At 57.2% G+C, this 22,717-nt stretch overlaps 2 protein-coding genes across 3 annotated transcripts in view; one reads left to right on the plus strand and one right to left on the minus strand.

Moving 5' to 3' along the window:
• The window catches only part of IPO13 (importin 13), a 35,151-nt gene extending 15,684 nt beyond the window's left edge, over positions 1-19,467 (plus strand). Inside the window, exons 3-20 of one of the 2 annotated variants that reach the window (XM_069862951.1) lie at positions 586-726; positions 883-1,024; positions 2,110-2,276; positions 3,062-3,182; positions 3,457-3,604; positions 4,103-4,284; positions 5,310-5,336; positions 6,092-6,226; positions 6,456-6,599; positions 7,011-7,091; positions 7,678-7,815; positions 7,913-8,009; positions 9,891-9,943; positions 17,308-17,374; positions 17,561-17,619; positions 17,762-17,851; positions 18,006-18,187; positions 18,941-19,467. In XM_069862951.1, the coding sequence (XP_069719052.1) occupies positions 586-726; positions 883-1,024; positions 2,110-2,276; positions 3,062-3,182; positions 3,457-3,604; positions 4,103-4,284; positions 5,310-5,336; positions 6,092-6,226; positions 6,456-6,599; positions 7,011-7,091; positions 7,678-7,815; positions 7,913-8,009; positions 9,891-9,943; positions 17,308-17,374; positions 17,561-17,619; positions 17,762-17,851; positions 18,006-18,187; positions 18,941-19,040 (2,074 nt within the window). In that variant the 3' untranslated portion in view covers positions 19,041-19,467. The remainder of the gene's footprint in view (positions 1-585; positions 727-882; positions 1,025-2,109; positions 2,277-3,061; positions 3,183-3,456; positions 3,605-4,102; positions 4,285-5,309; positions 5,337-6,091; positions 6,227-6,455; positions 6,600-7,010; positions 7,092-7,677; positions 7,816-7,912; positions 8,010-9,890; positions 9,944-17,307; positions 17,375-17,560; positions 17,620-17,761; positions 17,852-18,005; positions 18,188-18,940) is intronic. The other variant, XM_069862952.1, reaches the window with a different exon arrangement.
• Positions 19,468-20,017: 550 nt separating this feature from the next.
• On the minus strand, positions 20,018-22,687 carry DPH2 (diphthamide biosynthesis 2). Its single transcript, XM_069862971.1, has 6 exons — positions 22,532-22,687; positions 22,128-22,240; positions 21,741-21,961; positions 20,933-21,571; positions 20,603-20,788; positions 20,018-20,504 (listed from the first exon to the last, which is right to left on the minus strand). Exons 1-6 carry the CDS (start codon positions 22,676-22,678, stop codon positions 20,374-20,376), a joined length of 1,437 nt encoding a protein of 478 aa, XP_069719072.1. The 5' UTR covers positions 22,679-22,687; the 3' UTR covers positions 20,018-20,373.
• Positions 22,688-22,717: the final 30 nt, after the last annotated feature.

A 22,717-nucleotide genomic window follows, 5' to 3' on the forward strand; every position in this document is an offset into this window, starting at 1 on the left:
ACGTGCCTTGCGCCAGCATCTTTTCTGGCTGCGAGTCCCCAGGGGTGGCTGCCCGCTTCATCCCAGCCAGGGAGCATGATCCTGATGTGCCCGTGCTGGAGGGTTGCGTGGCTCCCAGTGGCAGCTCTGGCTTGCTTTCGCACTGAAGCGTGGGCTGTAAGCACAGCGAAAAGAGCGCACGGGTCTGCCCTTGCTGCCTTTCTGGTCTCCATCAGTGCTTTGTGCAGGCGCAGGTCGCTTGGAGCTGGTCACGGCAGCGACCGGTGCTGGTCGGGCAGCAGATGTCCCCACCGTGGTGCAGTGTGGGGCTCGCACAGAGCTGGTAGCTGGTGACTTAGCTCTTCTCTTTGCTTGCAGAGGTTCTGCTGTGGGAGCACTTAGGGCATCAGCCTTTGTCCTGAAGTTGCAGACTGGGAGTCGAGTCCCCGTAAGCAGTAAAGGCTTCTGGATGCGTCCCATTGCACAAAGAAGCCTTCCAGTAGGGAAAACTGGGTTGGAGCCCTGGGAGAGCATCAGGAGGGATGGATGCCATGATAGCCAGTGCTGGTGAGTCAATGCTAGCCCTGATTCAGGCTGTGCTTGCAGGTACGTGAACACCCTCCTGAAGCTCATCCCGCCTGTGCTGGGGCTCCAGGAGCAGCTGCGGCAGGCAGTCCAGAGCGGGGACATGGAGACATCCCACGGGATCTGCCGCATTGCTGTGGCCTTGGGGGAGAACCACTCCCGGTGAGTGCTGGGGATGGTCCCAGGAGAGGGAATGAGCGTGGAGCAGCTTCATATTGCTTCATCCAGGGCCTGTTCTGCACCCAGTGATGTGTGTCAGGGCAGAGGAGCCCGGCTTGCAGCAGCGATGCCACCCTGACCATGACCTCTGCTCCCCAGGGCCCTCCTGGACCAGGTAGAGCACTGGCAGAGCTTTCTGGCCCTGGTCAACATGATCATGTTCTGCACTGGCATCCCTGGGCACTATCCCGTCAATGAAACCACCAGCTCCTTGACGCTCACCTTCTGGTACACGCTACAGGTCAGTAGTTATCGTGAGGCCACCTGCTTGGGTCCTACGCTCCAGGCAGGGCTGGAGGCACCGGTGCACAGGGATTGGGGGTCTGGCCTGGCTGTGTTTGATCCCCAGGGATTTCTGATGCCCCTGCTCCTTGCCCTGCGCTCACAGCTGCTGCAGGGCACGTATCTTAGAAATACTGACCTCATGGCTTGATTTTTCCACCCCCAGTCTTGCTTGAAAGCCTGAGCCAGCCTTTAAGGGCCTCATTATCATAATTAATTAAAACTTCATGTTAAATTTTTTTTTTGTCCAGCAGCAGACCTGGTTGTTCAGCTCCTCACTGTGCAGCTGCACTGGCTGCAGGCAGGGAGGAGAGTGCATGCCAGCAGGCTGCAGGCTTGATCCTGCTGCCAGGCTGGTGGTCATGGTCTCCTGGAGGAGGAAAGAGAGGACTGAGGGTGCTAGTGTCTGCCCAGCATAGGGTCTGTCTCCCAGGGACAGTGTTCCATGTTCCAACAGAGCAGCCCTGCCACATCATGCTCTATTTTTAGCCCCTGTTCATCCCCACAGCTCCATTCCTCCGCAATCTGATGCAGCGTGGCTGAGTGTGGGCAGGGAGGGAGGGTGATGCTAGTGCCGTTTTGGCAGCTCCTGTGCTGCGCAAGGCTGGGCTTGAGGCTCCCACCTCCTCTCGCTGCTTCTCTGAATGGGTCTGAGGATACGGGTGCAGGCAGGAGAGCGCTGTGCTCCCCCATCACCCATCCTAGCCTGCCTTGCCGGGTTCCCAGGCATGCGTTCTCCTGGTGCAAGGATGCTCCCAAGGCTGAGACACAGCAGAGAAGATCCACCCTGCTGTAACCGTGCTGTCCTCCAATGCCCAAGGGTACACCTGTCTGCTGGAGCTTCTGGCATCTTGCCTTCAGGTGGTGCTGCCGCTGCAGAAGGGCTTGGCATCAGGTGGACCCTGGGGAGCTGGAAATGCAGCCTCTGAGGTGTGACAGGTCCCAGCAGACCTGAGAGATGCCCCTGAGCCCGCATGCAGTGGCCATGCTGGCTCCGTTTTCTTTCTTTCGCAACACCTGATGTGTTCCTCCTCCTGCCCCCAGGATGACATACTCTCCTTCGAGCCGGACAAGCAGGCGGTGTACCAGCAGGTTTACAGGCCTGTCTACTTCCAGCTGGTGGATGTATTGCTGCACAAAGCCCAGTTCCCCTCTGATGAGGAGTATGGCTTCTGGTCTTCGGATGAGAAGGAGCAATTTCGGATATACAGGTACAGAACTGGGAAGTTTGGGCTTGCTCAGCAGGCGGCATCCTGCATCTTTGGAGCCTGAACACCATCGGGAGACCCAAGGAGGGACACAGTGGAGATTTCTTCCACCAAGAGCTGTTTTGGCTGTGATAGTGATGTGGGAAGGAGCTGGTGTTTTGGTGTGGCACTGGCTGACCTGCCTAGGAAGCCCTGGCAGCACTTGCCCTAACCTGGGGCAGTGTCCTTGGGAAACAGTGCCTGCATCCTGCCTGGCAGCTGGAGGGGAATTCATAGAATCACCAGGTTGGAAAAGACCCACCAGATCATCGAGTCCAACCATTCCTATCAAACACTAAACCATGTCCCTCAGCACCTCTTCCACCTGTCCCTTAAACCCCTCCAGGGAAGGTGACTCCATCCCCTCCCTGGGCAGCCTCTGCCAGTGCCCAATGACCCTCTCCATGAAATTTTTTTTCCTAAGGTCCAGTCTGAACCTCCCCTGGTGGAGCTTGAGGCCATTCCCTCTCATCCTGTCCCCTGTCACTTGGGAGAAGAGCCCAGCTCCCTCCTCTCCACAACCTCCTTTCACACAAGGTAGTTGTGGAGAGCAGTGAGGTCTCCCCTCAGCCTCCTCTTCTCCAGGCTAAACACCCCCAGCTCTCTCAGCCGTTCCTCATAAGGCCTGTTCTCCAGCCCCTTCACCAGCTTCATTGCTCTTCTCTGGACTGGAATTAGATGTGTTTCCTGTGTGAGCTGTTCTTGCAGAGGGTGGGGACAGCTTCAGAGGCCCTCTGTGTTCCCTGCAGGGTGGATATCTCTGACACGCTGATGTACGTGTACGAGATGCTGGGCGCTGAGCTCTTGAGCAGCCTGTATGACAAACTGGGACGTCTTCTGACCAACACAGAGCAGCCGTCCACATGGCAGGTGAGCAAGGGGACCTGGGTGCCAGGCTGATGGCTGCCAGCCCCTCGGGGACCTATCCTCACCATGGGGTGTTGAAAACAAAGAGATGTGAGAGAGGCAAGGAGCATGAACACTTTGCCAGCACTCTGGGGTCTTCTGTGAGCAGGAAAGGTCATCATCTATCTCCCTGTCCTTAGCGTTGCCCAGGGACCAACCTCCTTGGCTGCTGCACAGGGCTGGAGTGAGCATTAGGGGTCACCACGTGGATCTGACAGTGCCTCTCCCACCTTGGCAGCACACAGAGGCCTTGCTCTACGGTTTCCAATCCATCGCTGAGACCATCGATGTGAACTACTCTGATGTGGTGCCAGGACTGATTGGCCTCATTCCCCGGATCAGCATCAGCAACGTGCAGCTCGCTGACACCGTCATGTTCACAATTGGTGAGACCTTTGCTCATGTGCAGGCTGGGCTGGGGAGGGGAAGGCCCTTTGATAGAATCATAGAATCACCAGGTTGGAAAAGACCCACTGGATCATCAAGTCCAACCATTCCTATCAAACACTAAACCATGTCCCTCAGCGCCTCGTCCACCCGTCCCTTAAACACCTCCAGGGAAGGTGACTCAACCCTCTCCCTGGGCAGCCTCTGCCAGTGCCCAATGACCCTTTCCATGAAATTTTTTTCCTAATGTCCAGCCTGAACCTCCCCTGGCAGAGCTTGAGGCCATTCCCTCTCGTCCTGTCCCCTGTCACTTGGGAGAAGAGCCCAGCTCCCTCCTCTCCACACCCTCCTTTCAGGTAGCTGTAGAGAGCAATGAGGTCTCCCCTTTGCGACTGCTTCTGCCTGACAGCAGTGAAAAGCAAAGCTGAGCATCCTGGGATACAGGCAGCAAGGACCCGTGGCGCAGTCCTGCAGTCTGATCCAGTTTCTGTGTGCAGGCGCTCTGTCGGAATGGCTGGCTGATCACCCCGTCATGATTAACAACGTGCTGCCGCTGGTGCTTCAAGCCTTGGGCAACCCTGAGCTCTCCATCTCCAGTGTCTCCACCCTGAAGAAGATCTGCCGGGAGTGCAAGTACGACCTGCCACCCTATGCTGCCAACATTGTCGCCGTGTCACAGGTAGGAGCGGGATGCAGATGAACACGTGGTAGTGAGCTGGGGTGTGCTCTGTGCACTCCCTTTCCACCGCATGGATCAGGGCAGGAGGATGCATTCCAGCAGCTCAGATGCCCCATCCCTGGAAATATTCAAGGTCAGGTTGAAGGGGCTCTGAGCAACCTGATCCAGTGGAAGGTGTCCCTGCTCCTGCAGGGAGGTTGGACTGAATGACATGTAAAGGTCCCCTCCAATCCAAAGAATTCTGTGTTTCTATAATTCTATGATTCTTGCTTGGGATGGGGGACTTGTCTGTCCTGTTCCTAGGCCAGCAGACCCAGGTGGCAGGCTCTCCGTCCTGCTGTGAGTGCACACATGGCAGGCAGTTGCAGACACGACTGCTGGGGGGCTGCTGGGGTTGCACTTGGGCATCTGTCCTTTCCCTGGGGATTTGTTTGTCTCGTTCGGAGTGGCATCCTGCCAGCCCTGCACCCGCCAGGCAGCTGGTGCTGCTGCTGAGCGTCTTGGGTGGCATCCTGGTGTTCAAGCCTGCCTGTGGAGACCAAGCTGGACCCTGCAGTGACAGGGCTGGTTGTCCCGTGGTGTTTCTTGGCTCTCAAGGTTTGGGGCAGATGGGACTTGGGAGTCCTGAGGCACTAGGAGGAGGACTGGGCTTGAGGGAGCTGCTGGGGTGTGCGTGGTGGCAAAGGGAGGCCAGTGGAGGGGTTGAGTCTCTGCTCTTGGTCTTGGAGAGATCATCACTGGGGTAAGGAGGCCCTGGCTGAGGTTGTCTCCTCAGGCCATCCAGCTGCAAGAGCCCATCAGAGCCAGGGGCTCCTCTCGCTGGGTGGCTGAGGGGGATGATGGGGAGAACAGCTTACAAAGCGACAAGGATTTTGCTCCCTGTGTGTGGCAGGTTGTGGGGAGTACATGCTGCTTGTCTGTGCCCATTCTCATTTTGATTGTCTTGACCAGTCCTGCCTCCTGGAAGGGAAGGGGCTTTCTGCAGCACTCATGCATCTCTTTCTCTCTTCCCTTCCCTTTGGCAGGAGGTGTTGATGAAACAGATTCACAAGGTAAGAGGGGCCGGCTACACCTCTGGCTGCTTCTGCTTGTCTCGCTCTGTGCTCCTTTGTCAGCTGGAGACACGAGAGGTGCCATCGCAAGTTGGTTTGTCCCCAGAGGAGAGGAGTTCCGCGCTGTAGCCAGCTTGTGCAGGGCCAGCAGTACCCGCTGGCCGCCTCTCACTGTGCTACAGGGCTCCCACTACACATGGGCTGGGGTTTCATGCTGGGGGGATTATCTCCCCGTAGAAAGGGAAGCCCCCAGGGAGATTTAACTCCAGCAGTTCCCCGTCCCTCCAAGTCCAAGGGTGCTGAGATGACTGGCATGTCCTCAGGAGGGAAAAGAAGGGTCATGAGTGTAGGAACAGAGTTCAGGCTGTGCCTGCAACCAGGATGGGGTGGGACACTTGACCCAGCAGGGGCTGAGACAGGGTGTGCAAAGGTTGATGTGCTGAGGTAGCATGAATGGTGCCAGCATGGAGCTCTCTGGGCATCAGCTGCTCTTACCGTGGCAGGTTGCTGGGAGGAGGCCAGGTGCTGGTGGCAGGGTGCCTCTTCCCTGGGTTCTGCCACACTGGTAGGGAGCTGTTCCCCTCCCCTGCAGGGAGATGCACCTAACGTGATGCAGATAGCGCAGCTCAGGAGCTGCAGCACACCAGAGTTCTGGCTTTGGGGCTGAGCTGGCAGTTGTCTTAGCTAGCAGGTGTATGGGGGAGGGCTGCAGGCTGGGCAGTGACCTGCCCCGTTGTGTCTCCTCTCTGTCCCAGACGAGCCAGTGCATGTGGCTCATGCAGGCTCTTGGTTTCCTGCTCTCTGCGCTGCAAGTGGAGGAGATCCTGAAGAACCTGCACTCCCTGATCACCCCCTACATCCAGCAGCTGGAAAAGCTGGCTGATGAAACGGTGAGTGCCCTCGTGCTGCCTCCACCAGAAGTGGCTTCTGCTCCTGGCAGTAGCCCTGGGGTTGCTGTGTTGAAGCAGCACTCTTGAACATGGGCTTAACAGAGCGCAGTGCAGGGAATTACTCTCTGGCTCTTCGCCTCTGCAGTCCTGGTTCTTCGGGATTGCAAAATCATGACTGTGATGGAACAGAGCAGTCCGTGTCACCCTTTGACTTTGTTTTCCCTGGCAGCCCAATCCCTCCAACAAACTGGCCATCATCCACATCCTCGGCCTGCTCTCCAATCTCTTCACCACCCTAGACATCAGCCACCATGATGATGACCACGAAAGCACTGAGGTCAAGAAGATGCCGGTGCAGCAAGGACCCAACCCAGTGAGTAGAACGGCAGCTTGACGCTCTTTGCCACAGCCTGGCCAAAGCCTCACTATTCACTGCTTGGTGCCAGAAGGAGAGGGGGATTAATGGGGAATACAGTGTGTACCATGAAGAGAGTAGTGCTGGTGCATTCCAGCTAAAACTCCTTCAGCTCATCCCACTGCTTCTGAGGTGGGCACAGGACCTGCAGGATCCCTCTGGCATGAGTGCTGCTGTAGAAAACAGCCCGGGCTCTGCTTGCCAGCTTTGAGCTGTGCCAGGCTGCTTCAGCAGGGAAGAGAGCTCCCGGCTGTGGAGGGGAAGGAGGCAGTGGTCTCTGAAGGTTTGAGTCCAGGCCGTGCTTAGTTTTGAATCTCCCCTCCCTGGTGCTGTGGGGGCCAGTTCTTCAGTCCCTCTTGTTCCTTACAGGTCGTGGTGGTTCTGCAGCAAGTCTTTCAGCTGATACAGAAGGTCCTCAGCAAGTGGCTGAATGATGCCCAGGTGGTAGAGGTAACCAGGCTCCCCCCAGTACTGCCTGCAGCTCTGCCTGCTCTTGCTGACCTGAACTGGGGCCAGCAAAGGGCAGACACTAGCTTATGCCTTGTCAAAGAGGTGTTTTTCTGGGTTGTCCAGACCCGTGCTTCTTGCTGTCACCAGCAGCAACTGGCCATTGTCTGTCTGGTGCCCCAATCAGCTCTGCTCCTCTGCAGTTACAGAGGTCCTGCCATCAGCAGGGAGATGGGGGTCTATCAAACCTGAGTTCCTTAACAGGGGAGCTCCGCTTTGACCTGGACCTGTGTCATCTGGTGTTTCTTCAGCTTGCTCAGTCCAGTAATGCCCATGTGCAGTGTCCCACCAGACACTCCTGCCCTTGGCCCTCGGAGAGCTTTTCTGCAGCAGTGGGAAGGGCGTTTGCCAGTGTCTGGGAGCATCCTGTGCTGCAGGGCACCAGAACCAGAGCAGATCTGAGCCCTCTGCCTGGCTGTCCCCATCCCCATTGCCAGCTCTTCCCTCCCTTGGCACCCATCCGCCAAGCCCTGGCCCCGCTGGGAGAGGTCTCCCGATTCCCGCTGCTCACGCTGCCCTTCTCCCACAGTCTGTCTGTGCCATCTTTGAGAAGTCCGTGAAGACCCTCCTGGATGATTTTGCCCCCATGGTGCCTCAGCTGTGCGAGATGCTGGGGCAGATGTACAGCACCATCCCCCAGGCCTCTGCCATCGACCTCACCCGACAGGTACGGAGCCGTGCTCAGGGCTGGAGCCGCCGCTCCCCGGGGAAGGCTGGGGACACACAGGGCCAGCAGCAGCTTCAGTCCTCTCTCTCTTTTCTAGCTGGTTCACATCTTTGCCCATGAGCCTGCACACTTCCCTCCCATCAAGGCCCTCTTCTTGCTTGTTACCTCAGTCACGCTGACCCTCTTCCAGCAAGGTACGTGGGATTAACTCTTCTTCATGCTGGGGCTGTTGTCAGGCTGTTGCATGCGTGGAGTCTGGAGGCGTCTTTCCAGGAATGGCTGTTTTCACTCCTGGCTAAGCTAATGGGGCCATCTCTGTTTCTTGGATTTATCCCAACCCCTGGAAGGTGGGTACCTTCCCTGCAGGGCAGCAGAAGCAGGAAACCCCGGGGCAAGACTCTGGGCTGCCGTGACAGCCCTGTTTCTGCAGCAGGGCTGGGCGTCATGTGCTGCAAGGGACGAGCCGGAGCTCTAGTCCTGCTTGGCAGGGAGGCTGTGCTCCCTGGGAGATCCCAGAGCTCCTCCGGGGTCCAGCGCTGCTTGTAGTGGCCAGGGAACAAGCCCTTGCACAAGCAGGAGGATGTGTGTGTGAGAATCTGGGAAACTACCTTGTCAAAGTCACTGCTGGCCACCAAGTCACCACGGTGATGCTGAGGATGCTGGCGTCCTTCCACAGGACAAGGATCACCCTTGGGCTCACTGCCTACCCTACAAAAAGCGAATGGGCTTAAAACAGGCCCCTCCACACCGGGGCTTCCTTCAGTCTCCTGGTGACTTGATTGGTGACAGGGACAAATGTACCTTGGAGCTGCTGGTTCTGGTCCTTCAGCACCTCTGTGTGCTGTTCCCAAGGGGCCTTGTCCTTTGCTCTCATCCAGATGCTGGGTAAAGTGATGCCGTCCCCCAGTACAAGACTCAGAACTCTCTAGAGGGTGGGGGAGGCCAGACCCTTACTTCATCATCACACACGGTCTGAGCGAATCCTGCTGCACTGAGGTGTCACTGGGGTCACTGGGGTCACTGGCAAGCGAGCTGAGCTTGCCTGGAGCTCAGGTCCCCACTTCTGCCAGCCGTGTGTGGATGCGTCTACACCAAAACCCTTCTGGCTCGGTGCCCAGGGAGGTGGCGATGCCTCCGGGCAGCAGCAGGCATGTCTGCAGGAGGGAAGGGGAGGGGACAGAGCCCGAGCCGTGCCAACGCTTGGATGCGAGCTTTGCTCAGGCAAGTGGCCGTCCAGCTCGCTGTGTGCCCAGGACTGTGCGCTCCCACCCGCCCTGTGGGTCCTCTTCGATGGGCGGCCAGCCCTGAGCAGGGCGAGCCCCTTCTGCTGAGCCCACGGGTGGCAGGAGACGGGGGACGCCTGACCCCACAGGGGCTGAGCCGTATCTGTGCACAGTCAGGTGCCAAGGTAGGGTGAGTGGTGCTGACATGGAGATCTCTGGGCACTGAGCAGCTCTCTCCCAGCAGGATGCTGGAGGAGTCCTCCAGGAGGGTCCTGGACTCAGGGTCTCAGAGAGCATCTGGGAATGGGGTGGGAGGGTGACTGCCAGGGGCTACTGAGCAGCTGGTGCTGGTGACAAGCATGTGCACGCCTGAGCCTGGCCGGGCCTGTCAAGCGTTTGCTAGGTGTTGTCGTTCACTTGCAGTTATCTTCCAGGACCTAACGGTGCTCTGAAGACACACGCTCAGTCCCCACAGTGCAAAAGCTCTAATTCTCCTTATGGAGATGGTGCCCAGCTAGCCCCTGCTCCTCCTCCTCTTCCTCCCCAAGGACACGAAGATCTCCTCCTTGGCTCTGCAGCACCCAGGTGCTAGCTGGAGACCCTGGGGCTTCAGACCCTTTCCTTTGCAGTTTCTTTCTGTTCTTGGGTTCTCCAAGTTTCATGATTTTTTGTATGTTTTGTTTCTTTAACTTGCTTCAAGCTGCTCATGTTGCCCATCCCCTTCCCCACACACCCCTCCTCCCTTACACTCCTGTTTTCACTTGTAAATTCTTTCTGTATCACATAACTATATGATGTTGAGTTGCTGTTTGTATGATTTTTCTCTTAAGTTACATCTTTATTATATTTTAGGGCCCAGGGATCATCCTGATATTGTTGATTCATTTATGCAACTCCTGGCACAGGTGTGTTTTAGTTTCTTATTCATTCACTTTCTGTTCTCTCTCTTTCTCTTTTTAATTCAATTTAAACCTATTTTTAGCTTTCTGTTGACAACGTTTTTTTCCTTTTAGTTGAATATCGAGTTTCTCCATCTGTTTCCGTGGAAGTTGAAAACAAAACATTCTCCTTTAGTTCTGGGTTTGCACCATCCCCAGGGCAGTGCCCTCCTCTGCAGGGCAGCCTCCAGCTGCCACTCCCTCGCCTTCCCGAAGCCGGCGCAGGGCGCGTGGGGCTGCTGCCACCGTCACCCTCGGGTGACAGACAAATTAGAGCATTATGTGGATGTTTTCCAACCCATTTACCTGCCCTGCAATGGGTCCTCTGGAACAGGGTCAGGCTGAGCTTGCCCCTGGTGAAAGGAAACCCTTGCTGGGGTTTGGTTCTGAGCAACGTGGTTGTGATGGTGTCTGGACCTGCTGGGGTGCCACGCTGCCTCCGACCCCAGCAATCGTTCTCCTGCGGCTGCAGCCTGGGAGAGCTCCCGTGCCGCTGGCTCTGCGGTGCACGGGGACGGTTTGCATCGGCGTGGTGGGGGCCGCGGGCTGGCTCGTGGGGTTGGCAGGGCCAGGGCTCTGTTGTGTGTGTATAGACACCTGTGGGGAGCAGCGGGAGCCCGGCACGCCCCTCAGCCCACTGTGGCCCTCGAGGGAGAAGCCCTGATGGCCTTAACACACTCAGTGCCCCCATCGGAGATGCATCCCCTGCACCTTCCCAGAGAGATCTGGAGAGCAAAGAGGGATCTGGACAGGCTGGATCGATGGTATCTTGGCTTGTATCAGAAACAGTGTGGCCAGCAGGTCCAGGGAGGTTCTTCTCCCTCTGTACTCAGCACTGGTGAGACCGCTCCTCGAATCCTGTGTTCAGTTCTGGGCCCCTCACCACAAGAAGGATGTTGAGGCTCTGGAGCGAGTCCAGAGAAGAGCAACAAAGCTGGTGAGGGGGCTGGAGAACAGGCCTTATGAGGAACGGCTGAGAGAGCTGGGGGTGTTTAGCCTGGAGAAGAGGAGGCTGAGGGGAGACCTCATTGCTCTCTACAACTACCTGAAAGGAGGTTGTGGAGAGGAGGGAGCTGGGCTCTTCTCCCAAGTGACAGGGGACAGGACAAGAGGGAATGGCCTCAAGCTCCACCAGGGGAGGTTCAGGCTGAACATTAGGAAGAATTTTTTTATGGAAAGGGTCATTGGGCACTGGCAGAGGCTGCCCAGGGAGCTGGTTGAGTCACCTTCTGTGGAGGTGTTTAAGGGACGGGTGGATGATGCGCTGAGGGACATGGTTTAGTGATTGATGGGAATGGTTGGACTTGATGATCCAGTGGGTCTTTTCCAACCTGGTGATTCTATGATTCTATGATGGGCTCCAACCAGTGGTGTGAGATTCAACAAGGCCAAGTGCCAGGTTCTGCACTTTGGTTACAACAACCCCATGCAGCACTCCAGGCTTAGGGAAGAGTGGCTGGAAAGCTGCCTGGTGGAAAAGGACCTGGAGGTGTTGGTCGACAGCAGCTGAACATGAGCCAGCAATGTGCTCAGGTGGCCAAGACGACCAGCAGTGTCCTGGCTTGTATCAGAAACGGTGTAGCTAGCAGGAGCAGGGAGGTGTTTCTGCCCCTGTACTCAGCATCGGTGAGGCTGCATCTCGAATCCTGGGTTCAGTTTTGGCCCCTCGGTCCAAGAAGGACATTTGAGGTCCTGAAGAGTGTCCAGAGAGGGGCAGTGAAGGTGGGGAAGGGGCTGGAGCACAAGTCTTATGAGGAGCAGCTGAGGGAACTGGGATTGCTTATTCTGGAAAAGAGGAGGCTGAGGGGAGACATTATTGCTGTCTATAACTCCCTGAAAGGAGGTTGTAGCAAGGTGGGTGGCTGGTCTCTTCTCTTAAGAAACAAGCAATAGGACAAGAGGAAATAGTCTCAGGTTGCACCGGGGTGGTTTAAATTGGATAATAGGAAATATCCCTTCACCAAAAGGGTTCTCAGGCCCACGTGTGGGTCTTGCAGGGTGGAGCTGGTGAGGGGACTGTACCTCACCTTCCCAGTCAGGGTTCTGCCCCTCATGGGTTTCACCTTGATGCCCAGATCCCTCTGAGACCTATCGCATCTTGCAATCGTATTGCAGCATGTTCTTCCCTGCTTTTCATCTTGAAAGATGTAACATAATTGAGATTATGAGAAAGTGTTTGCAGCTTTTGCCAGTGCCAGGTTTGGAAGCTGTGACCTTTTAACGAGGGAGTTGAATGTGATGGAAGGATGGTAACTGGGGTCTGTACAAGAGGTTCATGGAGGTGTCCTCCCTGGCCACTTAGTGCTGGCAAGACCTCTGCTCGAACACTGTACCCATTTGGGGCACAGAATTTCTGTAGATGGAGACCAGCGAGCACAGAGAAAAGCATCTGGGAAGATGACCACCTTGTACACATGGTGAGAAAGAAAGGCTGATGGAGGAGCTGCATGAGTCTTGAAACGTGTAAGAGGTAATGTCCCAGGATGTAAGTAAAAACGCTTTCTCCTCAAGTGGGACAAACATTAACAGGAGGAAATAATGGAAAACAATTTGAGTCAGGCAGTAGGAGATCTTCCTAAGAGCACGGGGAAGCAGTGGAAGGTCACTCGAGGAGTTGTTATTGCTTGGAGAGCTTGAAAGGACTCAACAAGTCTTTTGCTCTTGGAGAGCAGGTAGAGGTGATCCTGCTGGGGAGGACAGAGCATTAGGTGACCCTAGAGGCTCTTTCAAAGCTGTTTATTGTTTCTTTGGAAAGTGATGAGTTTCTCTCTGGTTTGGGATCCTTCTCTGTATCTGGACACCACAAAATGGTGCTCTCTTGGAGAGAAAAGTGCAACTGTGCTGCGCTCCCTGGGGTGTGCTTTGAGAGAAAACACCCCTCCTCCTGGCTTCTGGGAAGCTGTTAAGTGCTGCCCGCACAGGCAGGATCTGCAGGCAGTGCTGGGGCAGCTCCTGGCAGTTGGCACAGTCTCCAGGGTGCTGATGTCCAGACAGCCTGCGTCCTTTGGAGGCCCTGCTGCAGGAGCAGCTCAGAGGCTCCTGCCTCCGTGGCTGCTCTGTCTTGGATCACCATGAGACATCCACCATCACGCTGCCAGCCCAGAACTGCTCACTTGAGACCTGATGTTTTCCTGGGCTTTTTTATTCCAGCAATGCTGTGGAGACCAAAGGATCTCTTCCTCTCTCCTCGCATGTAGGCTTTGTTTCAAGGTTTCCTCCTTTTCCTTGGCCTGTTCCCAGACTGATCTGGTGGGACACTCTGAAACCCATCAGGGAATGGCCTTGACATCCCTGCTTGGCTTCTTGCTGTCAAGACTTCGAGAGCTGTCTGATGGCAGAGGTGGGTCCAGCCTGTCCTCTTCCAGAGCTGTGCTCTGTGATGAAACTGTTGAGTCTTTGCACATTCGAGTCAGAGCGACACAGAATCATAGAATGGGTTGGGTTGCTGCTGCTGTGCCTGAGGTGAGCATCCAATGACCTGGATGAAGGCATTGAGCGCACCTTCAGCAAGTTTGCGGACGACACTAAGCTGGGTGGAAGCGTGGATCTGCTGGAGGGTAGGGAGGCTCTGCAAAGGGATCTGAACAGGCTGGAGCACTGGGCTGAGACCAGCGGCATGAGGTTTAACAAGGCCAAATGCCGCATGCAGCAGACCTTGAGCTCTCAACCACACCTGATCCAGAGTCATAGAGCTCTGTGGAGGACATGGGCTCAGCGACCCCTCTGCCAGCGGGCAGGGGTTTGACTGCTCTGCCTTGGCCCTGGTGCCTGGCCAAGCTCGGGTGACCTTCCCAAAGCTGGAGGCTCCACTCCACCTGGTGTGTGGTCTGGGAAGAGATGGTGGTGCTGGACACAAAGACTTGGCCTGTTTGTTCTGGAGAGCTGCCAGAACTGTTCGTGCAGCCCCCCCACTGTCTCCTGTCTGCTGGAGCACTGGGCATCAGTGTCCTTTTCCTCTGAAGAGCCAGGCACAGAAGAGCCTGCTCTGTGAAGACCTCTCTGTTGGCCTCCCAGCTGCTGTGGAGAAGAACCCAATGTCCTTTCTGTGCCTGCCTGTGGAACAGCCCTCGCCAGAGAGCCAGCGCCTACCCCTGCAGTAGGTGCTGCAGCTAAGGATGTAGGGGGGATGTTTGAAAGCATTTAAAGACCTGTCCCCTTCCCAGAATATTTGAGCAGAGCTGCTTTGGCCAGAGATGGGGAGGACAGGCTGGCAGTAAGAGGCCCCAGAGTTTGAGCAGGGTTCCTGCTGCTGGGAAAGAGCAGCTGGTCCTACCTGATGCTGGTTGCCAAAGGGAGAAGCTCCACAAAGGCCCCGTCTCATGGGCATAAAAAGCATCTCTATCTACGTTAGACATGTGCATGTGTGCCCAGATAGTGCTTGTATTCTGTGCTCCCTTGGTGGAGATGTCCTACAGGAAGGAGCCTCTCAGTATTGGCACGGTTTCTTGCCGTGGCTCTGATGGAGTGAGGAGCAGAAACAGCAAATCTACAGGAGAGCTTGCAGAGCTTTACCTGCTGCAGGTCTGGTTTGGCTACCCTGCAGGTAGGTGGCAACTTGAGCATGTTGGAAGACTCTCGTGCCAGCTGAACAGTCTTGCAGTGCCCTGGACTTGGGTCCTTGGACAGGCAGGGTGGAGGAACCTGCAGCTGGGTGGTATCAGGGGAGCCAGTTGCTCTCAAGCAGCATGCTGCTGGAGGAGAGGCTTGTGGTCACTGCTCTGGAGCCCACACCAGGGCCCCAGCAGGGACGGTTTCTCATGGCTAAAAGTACAATGTCCCTTGCAAGCTATGGGACCGACTGGACGATAGCAGTTGCGATGAGTGGGTGTATTTTTAAACCATTGGCCAGCCACTAGCCAGCCTTCCGCTGTTGGAGCTGGCGCATCAGGAGGGACAGTGCTCAGGTTGTATATGCACACACAGGTATAACGTGGCCCCTGATTGCCCCTGTGAAGGTCTCCACATGTATCTAGCAGGGAAGCATGTCCTTGCTATTGTGCCATCTCTGCCTGGTACAGCGATGCCTTCGGTGCCCAGACCTGAGTTCTTTTGCAGCGTGTGGTATAACCGTGTGTGGCTGGAAAGCTGCCTGGAGGAGAAGGACCTGGGGGTGCTGGTTGACAGTGACTGAACATGAGCCAGCAGTGGCTCAGGTGGCCAAGAAGACCAATGGCATCTTGGCTTGTATCAGAAATGATGTGGCCAGCAGGTCCAGGGAGGTTATTCTTCCTCTGTACTTGGCACTGGTGAGACCGCTCCTCGAATCCTGTGTTCAGTTCGGGGCCCCTCACCACAAGAAGGATGTTGAGGCTCTGGAGCGAGTCCAGAGAAGAGCAACGAAGCTGGTGAAGGGGCTGGAGAACAGGCCTTATGAGGAACGGCTGAGAGAGCTGGGGGTGTTTAGCCTGGAGAAGAGGAGGCTGAGGGGAAACCTTAGGGGAATGGCCTCAAGCTCCGCCAGGGGAGGTTTAGGCTGGACATTAGGAAAAAAATTTTCATGGCAAGGGTCATTTGGCACTGGAACAGGCTGCCCAGGGAGGTGGTTGAGTCACCTTCTGTGGAGGTGTTTAAGGGACGGGTGGACGAGGTGCTGAGGGACATGGTGTAGTGATCGATAGGAATGGTTGGACTTGATTATTCAGTGGGTCTTTTCCAACCTAGTGATTCTATGATTCTATGAAAAGGTCAGAAGGGAGATGGGGTAACCTGCTCCTCAGCCTATTGGTCTCCAGCATATGTTCTCTATGCTGAGCAGATGGCCGTGGGCTTTCCCTGGAGAAGAAAGGGTGGGAAATGAATCTATTTTGCTCAAAGTAGACACCGTGGTTGTGGGCAGATGGTGGTGTGTCCTGGATGCTGCTGGCTGAAAGCCATCCCTGGGAGCAGGCTTGGAGGGTGGTAGTGGCCCTGCATGCATCCTAGTCCAGGGGGTGGCTGCCCATGTACCCTGCTCTCCAAGCTACAGGCACAGAATGGGGCCACTCCAATGCTCCGGCTACTGTCCCCGGTGTCACAGTGAGAGCAGGCAGGAGGCACAGCCGCCATCCCCAGTGCTGGTGGTGGTGGGTGCAGTGGCATTGGTGGCCAAGGCACGGATGTTGCTGCCTGATATAGCAGGGCAGAGATCCCTCCCATGGAAGGGCAGGTACAGAGTGAAACGTCTCCATACAGTAACTGCCCAGGGCCAGCACAGGGGGACCAAGCCATTGCTCGGGGTGCCACAGCTCAGGGGGTCCCCAGCAGCAGTGCCTGACCCCACAGTGGCTGCTGGGATCATCAAGTGGCAGGAAAAAACAAAACTGCTCTGAACTGTGTTCAGTTCTGTGCCTCTCACCACAAGAAGGATGTTGAGGCTCAAGTGAGTCCAGAGAAGAGCAATGAAGCTTGTGAAGGGGCTGGAGAACAGGCCTTATGAGGAACGGCTGAGAGAGCTGGGGGTGCTTAGCCTGGAGAAGAGGAGGCTGAGGGGAGACCTCATTGCTCTCTACAGCTACCTGAAAGGAGGTTGTGGAGAGGAGGGAGCTGGGCTCTTCTCCCAAGTGACAGGGGACAGGACAAGAGGGAATGGCCTCAAGCTCCGCCAGGGGAGGTTCAGGCTGGACATCAGGAAAAAAAAATTCACGGAAAGGGTCATTGGGCACTGGAACAGGCTGCCCAGGGAGGTGGTTGAGTCACCTTCCCTGGAGGGATTTAAGGGATGGGTGGACGAGGTGCTGAGGGACATGGTTTAGTGACTGATGGGAATGGTTGGACTAGATGATCCGGTGGGTCTTTTCCAACCTAGTGATTCTATGATTCTACGTTCCCAGATTTGGTCCTCAGGAACTGCTGGGCAATGTTGTCATACGTGCCTCAGAGCTCAAGCAGTGTGAGCGGCTGGTCCAGTCTGGGGTTACTGCTTGAATCGGTGGCTGTGAGCCCAGGGATACTGGCATCTTCAGGAGGAGAGGAGCAAAGCACAGAGGTGGCCAGTTTCTGCTAAGCCTGGCGTGGCCGCTCTCATCCTGTGAGCGCTGCTGATGCCTGGCGTGCTCTGGTGGGGCAGGAACCTTCTGTCCTGTCTCTGTGTCCATAGTGTTTGTGTCCGCTGCCATGGCATCTGTCCTCAGGTCCTGGGGTCAGCGGTCCCTTGAGAGTAGCAAACCGCTTGGCTGTTGGGTTTACATTTCCTTGGGGGGTTTAAAGTGATGGTTTCCTGCTGTACTCTGAATGTGCCGCTTGTGCCCAGGTAAGTGTGCTGCCAGGCAGAGGCTGGGGCACTGGGTTCCTCGGAGGCTTCCTGGCTGCCTCTGCAGCGCTGGGTTTATGCTGCCTGTCTGTGTGCCTTGCAGGCTCTGAAAAGGAAGCCGGACCTCTTCCTGTGTAGCAACCTGGATGTCAAAGCAGTGTTTCAGTGTGGTGAGTGCGACGGGCATGGGCACGCGCTCCAGATCTCCAGTCAGGGGCTGGAGACCAGAGGGGTGATTTGGGGTGGCATGTGGCTGATTTGGGATGGTGTGTAGCTGATTTGGGGTGGCGTGTGGCTGATTTGGGGTGGCGTGCAGGGTTTCTGGCTGCTAACCTTCATGTTCTTTGCCTCCACAGGTGTCCTTTCGCTCAAATTCCCTGAGGCCCCAACAGTCAAAGCATCCTGTGGCTTTTTTGTGAGTATCGTGGCATTGTGCAGCCCCCGCCAGGGGAAGGGCTGTAGCCCCCTCTGAGGGCTGGGAGGGTAGGAGTTGGGCTGCGGGTCAGGCAAGAGCAGTGCTTGTTCTGGCACTGAGCAAGCTGGGTTCTGTGTTGCAGACAGAGCTGCTGCCCCGCTGCGGAGAGATCGCCCCGGTGGGACAGGTTGTGCATGAGAACGGCAAAGTGCTGCTGCAGGCAGTGCTGGAGGTGAGAGATGCTGGGACCGTGGGCTCCCCAGGCAGCTTTGGGCTCTGTTCCTGGGTGGCATTCCTGTGGAGCTGGGGGCAGAGAGCCCAGCAGCATGAGTGGGCATAGCAGGGTGACACTGGGGGCTCAGGAGGGTCTGTATGCTCCGTTGCAGGGCATTGGTGGCCAGGCCTCCCGCAGCCTCATGGATCACTTCGCAGAAATCCTCTTTGCCTTGAACAAGCACTGCTTCAGCTACCTGAGCGTCTGGATCAAGGAGGCCATGCAGCAGGATGGCTTCCCCTCGGCCCGTGTCAGCCCCGAGCAGAAAGAGACCTTCAGCCAGCAGATCCTCAGGTTCGTATGCCCCTCCCTGTGGTGGCTGCACTAAGCGGCCTGGCAGAAAAAATACTGGGGGTGGGCTGGCTGACAGCAGCTGAACATGAGCCAGCAGTGTGCCCGGGTTGCCAATGTGGCCAGTGGCATCCTGGCTTGTATCAGAAACAGCGTGGCCAGCAGGAGCAGGGAAGTGATTCTGCCCCTGTACTCAGCATCGGTGGGGCTGCACCTCAAATCCTGGGTTCAGTTTTGGGCCCCTTGGTCCAAGAAGGACATTGAGGTCCTGGAGTGTATCCAGAGAAGGGCAGCAAAGGTGGTGAAGGGGCTGGAGTATAAGCCTTTTGAGAAGCAGCCGAGGGAACTGGGGATGTTTAGCCTCGAGAAGAGGAGACCTTATCTCTCCTTACAACTCCCTGAAAGGAGGTTGTAGCGAGGTGGGTGTTGGTTTCTTCTCCTATGTGACAGGCGATAAGGTGAGAGGGAATGGCCTCAAGCTGTACCTCAGGGGAGATTCAGATTAGACATCAGGGAAAATCTCTTCGCTGAAAGGGTTCTCAGGCACTAGAACAGCTGCCTGGGGAAGTGGTTTAGTCCCCATCCCTGGAGGTGTTTAAAATACGGGTAGATGAGGTGCTCAGGGATATCTTTTAGTGTTTTAGTTGGACTCAGTGATCTCAAAGATCTTTTCCAACCAAGTGATTCTATGAATGACGCCCCTGCATGGCCTGGTGCGTCCTCCTGCTTCATGTTTATCCCCTCCATCTGTCTTAGCAGAGAGCGTGTGAACAAGCGGCGGGTGAAGGAGATGGTGAAGGAGTTCACCCTGCTGTGCCGAGGGCTGCATGGCACAGAGTACACAGCAGACTACTGAGCACCTGGCCAGGACCGCGGACTATTTGCCCAGAAGCTCCCCCCCCATCCTCCCCACCCTGCTGCAGTACGGCTCGTAGAATAACCCTCCACCTAGAATTAACCCACTCGGGACGCTCCTCAGCTAGATTTGGTGGCTGCATCTCGGTGTCAGCATCTTTGTTTCCCCCAGCATGCTCCCCCCTCGCAAGGGATGGGAGTGCCGGCTGCAGGAGGTGGCAGTGGCAGAGGGGGCAAGCCTGGGCAGGACTTGCCCTGTGCCCAGGCTACCAGCCCTTCCCTGTGGGTGCCCGTGCCCCACGGCGGGGAGGCTGCCCCTGTGCCCGCAGCAGTGGCTGGCTGGGCAGGGGGCTTGCCTCCTGCTCGTTTGTACGTGTGTGGTTGGGAGGGGGGAGACCCTGCACCTAATTATATTAAGAATATTTCTACGTTGTGGCTGTCGTTATTGCGGTGCCTGGACGTCGCCTGCCCCTCGCCTCTGGGGGAGAGCCCAGCGGAGGGGCTTAAATCACAGCTGGGGTGCCTCAATGCCTCCTCTCCCTCCTGGAGGGATGGCAAAAATTAAATCCCCATCCCCACTGCTCTCCTGCCTGGCACAGAGCAGCTCATGGAGCAGAAATGGTCCCTCCGCACCCAAGAGGGGCTGGACCCCTTCCCTGCTGAACATGGGGTCATGGCTGCAGCACAGGATGGGAGCATCCCACTCCTGCTACTCAGGGCAGGTGAGGGACTTGCTCTTGTCCAGAACCCTCTCCCCTTTCTCTTAGTTCCCCTGCCCAGCCTGCACATGTGCTTTCATTATTACTAGGGATCTCGGCACTGGTTTTCCGTTCCCTTGGGCTGGTTTTAGCCAACACGTGGGGCTGTGCTGCCCAGGTGGTCACCATGACCAGTGTTTTCAACCCTGGGATGCCTGGTATCATCCCTGTCTGTGCTCCTTAGCCTGTGTTTAATTCTAGAAGACAATACACTCACAAATCCTTTTCAGTTCAGCTTTAGTTAGCAGCAGTAGCCCACAAAAGCCTTGAGTCCTGCTGCTGGTGGTTCGTGTGAAGCTGTGCCCTCTCCCCGTGGGCCAAAGCTGCCCTGGACTGGGGAGCACTCAGAGGCCTGGTCTGGGCCAAGCGCCACTCCTGGCCCTGTCAGCCCCAGACATCCCTAAATACGCTTCCAACTCCTGGTCTCCCAACACAGAACTACTGACCGAAGGCTGCATCCAGCACGGGGCCAGCTGGTGGCAGATGTGTACCCTTGTGACACTCTCGAGTCTGACACTGATGTCTGGGCCCCCACACGGCCCCTGCTCCTGGCTGGGTGCTGCTGCTGCTGCCACATCACGGCTGCTCACACCCCTCGTCCTCGTAGGCGATGGCAATCCCTCGTCGGCCCTGCACAGCTTTGGAAACCGGTGTCTGCCCCAACTGCTGCTCCAGACCTCGCCAGCTGCGGGACTCCAGGAAGGAGGCTGGGAGGAGAGAGACAAAGAGAATTGTTACTTGGAGCAGGGAGGCAGCGCTGGCGCTGCACCAGGGCTCAGCCCCACCACGAAACCAAATCACAAACCAGCAGGGCTGATCTCCGCCAGGGCCTGTGTCTGGTCCCTACAGGCAAGGGTAGTGCTGGGGGGCAGCTGGGGTGCTGGGGGGTCACAGAGGTGGGCAGCATGCATCTCCCCCGTGATCAGTGAGATGTCAGGAACAGCCTCTGCTGCCGGAATGGCCGGTGGGAGCTCAACATGCGCACAGGCACCTGCCAGGAAATAGTAACACAAGCCTGATGCTCTTTTCTATCCTCTGGCTGGCACAGAACTGGTGCAACTGCAGCCTTCCAGGTAGGGGAGCAGGCCAGGATGGGCTCTAGGAGGATGCTGGGCAGCTGGTTTCTAGCTCTTACCTGGCAGCAGGTCTCTAAAGTCAGTGAGGTAGTTCCCCGTCCACTTGCGGGCCGGGTTACAGGCCAGCTCCAGCTCATAGGGAGTCACGACAGGCCGGTAGAACTCGCTGGAATCCAGCAGGGAGTTCTGAGCGCAGGCCACCAGGACGAAGATGTCCACCTCCAGGAAGTTGGCCAGCTTGGCAGGGTTGGGCTTCCCCACGGCCAGCGTGTAGCTGCGCTTGCCGGCTCGGAGCAAAAGCTCGCGGAGGTGCTGCAGCACGGCCAGGTAGCCTGCCACGCCGAGGGTGCCCACCAGGATGCCCACCACCCGGGCGTCCCGGGCCCGCTCCACCAGGTAGAGGCGTCGCATCAGGGCCCGGTTGACGTTGAGGGTCTCCCGGCGGCCACAGCCGGTGGCAGGGTCAAAGGAACTGAAGGGGCAGCAGTTCCAGGTCAGCATAAAGTTGGTGAGAGCCAGGCCCTCGGCTCCGATGTAGAACATGGCGCAGTCCTGCAGTCCTCCTGGAGCCTCCACTAGGAACTGGCGGCCAAACTGCCGCACCTCCCCAGGCAGTGTGGGGCCAGGAGGGTCCCCACACACCACCCTGGAGAAAACAACATTGGGGTACTCGGAGCCCAACTGCTGCTCCAGCTCACCTGAAGGGAGAGAGGAGTGAGAACAGACCTGTCCCACAGAAGGTGGATGGCACATTACAGGTGAGGAGAGGATGGAGCTCAAGGCTGACAGCGTCTGGGGACTGCCTAGCCACGGCTGCCTCCCCCTTAGCAGCTCTTCAGAGCTCAGAGCAGCCCCCAGAGCACTTACCCATTGCATGGGCATAGACCACATCGCTCAGCACCACCACGTGGCTTTGCCGGTCAGGGTAGAGCTCCCGGAAGGCCTCTGTGCAGCACCTGACGTCTAAGGGCTGCTGCCCGAAGATGTGCAGCACCGGGACCTTTCTGCAGGGGCTGAGGCAGGCCGGACCGTAGTGCAGCACTGCCTCAGCACCAGCATGCTCAGCAGCCACCTCATCCACACAGCAGCTGTAGGGAGTAAGCTAGGTCAGAGAGGCTCTGCACCAGGGAGCTCCCCCTCTGCCACAGCCCCACTGTCCCCAGCTCGAGTACTCCTGGCCCTTGGCCCTGCCAGGCAGGGGACAAGCAGTCCTGCTCCTGCCCGCAACGCGCCCTCGGACCCGCCAGCACCCACCTGCCATAAGTGGTGTCGCCTAGAATGTACATTTCAGCCCCAGTCGCTGCCTCCATCTGGGCTGCCACTGCTGCTGCATCTGCTAGAAGCTCGTCAGGGAACTGGAGAGCAACCTGGGGCATGAGGGGAGTCACGAGGGTGAGGGATCAGGGAAGGGGGGCTGGCAGCGCCTAGCCCTCTTTCTCCCCACCAAGACGCAACTCCCACCCTGGCCCCACTGCCACCCCTAGCCTCACTTCTCCCCCAACCAGCCCCGTTTCTCCCTCACTTCATCCCCAATCCCGCTTCTCCCCGACCTCCTTCCCAGCCCCGCTTCTCCCCCACCTCCTCCCCAGCCCCACTCCCTGCCCCCATTCCCGCTTTCCCCCCATTCCCGCTTTCCTCCCCGTCCCGGTTCTGCTGACCCTGCGGAAACCCCCATCCCGCACGAAGGCGGCGGCCCGGCCCATCTCGTAGAAGCCGTCCAGCGCCCCCCTCGCCGCCGGGGCCGGGCCCGGGGGCAGCTCCCGCCGCAGCGCAGCCTCCCCATCGCTGCTGAAGGCAGTTGCCATGCCGGCCCGCCCCCCACTTCCGGGTAGGTGCGCCGAACC

The sequence above is a fragment of the Phaenicophaeus curvirostris genome, chromosome 8 (assembly GCF_032191515.1).
Source record: "Phaenicophaeus curvirostris isolate KB17595 chromosome 8, BPBGC_Pcur_1.0, whole genome shotgun sequence".
NCBI classification, from domain to species: domain Eukaryota; kingdom Metazoa; phylum Chordata; class Aves; order Cuculiformes; family Cuculidae; genus Phaenicophaeus; species Phaenicophaeus curvirostris.

Bases quoted from the DNA above. Each gene is read 5' to 3' on its own strand.
- DPH2 (XM_069862971.1), bottom strand. From the start codon at position 22,678: ATGGCAACTGCCTTCAGCAGCGATGGGGAGGCTGCGCTGCGGCGGGAG. The intron at 21,572-21,740 runs GTAAGTGCTCTG...CTCTCCCTTCAG, and splicing joins GGTCTATGCCCATGCAATGG to GTGAGCTGGAGCAGCAGTTG. The intron at 20,789-20,932 runs GTAAGAGCTAGA...ATTTCCTGGCAG, and splicing joins CTTTAGAGACCTGCTGCCAG to GTGCCTGTGCGCATGTTGAG.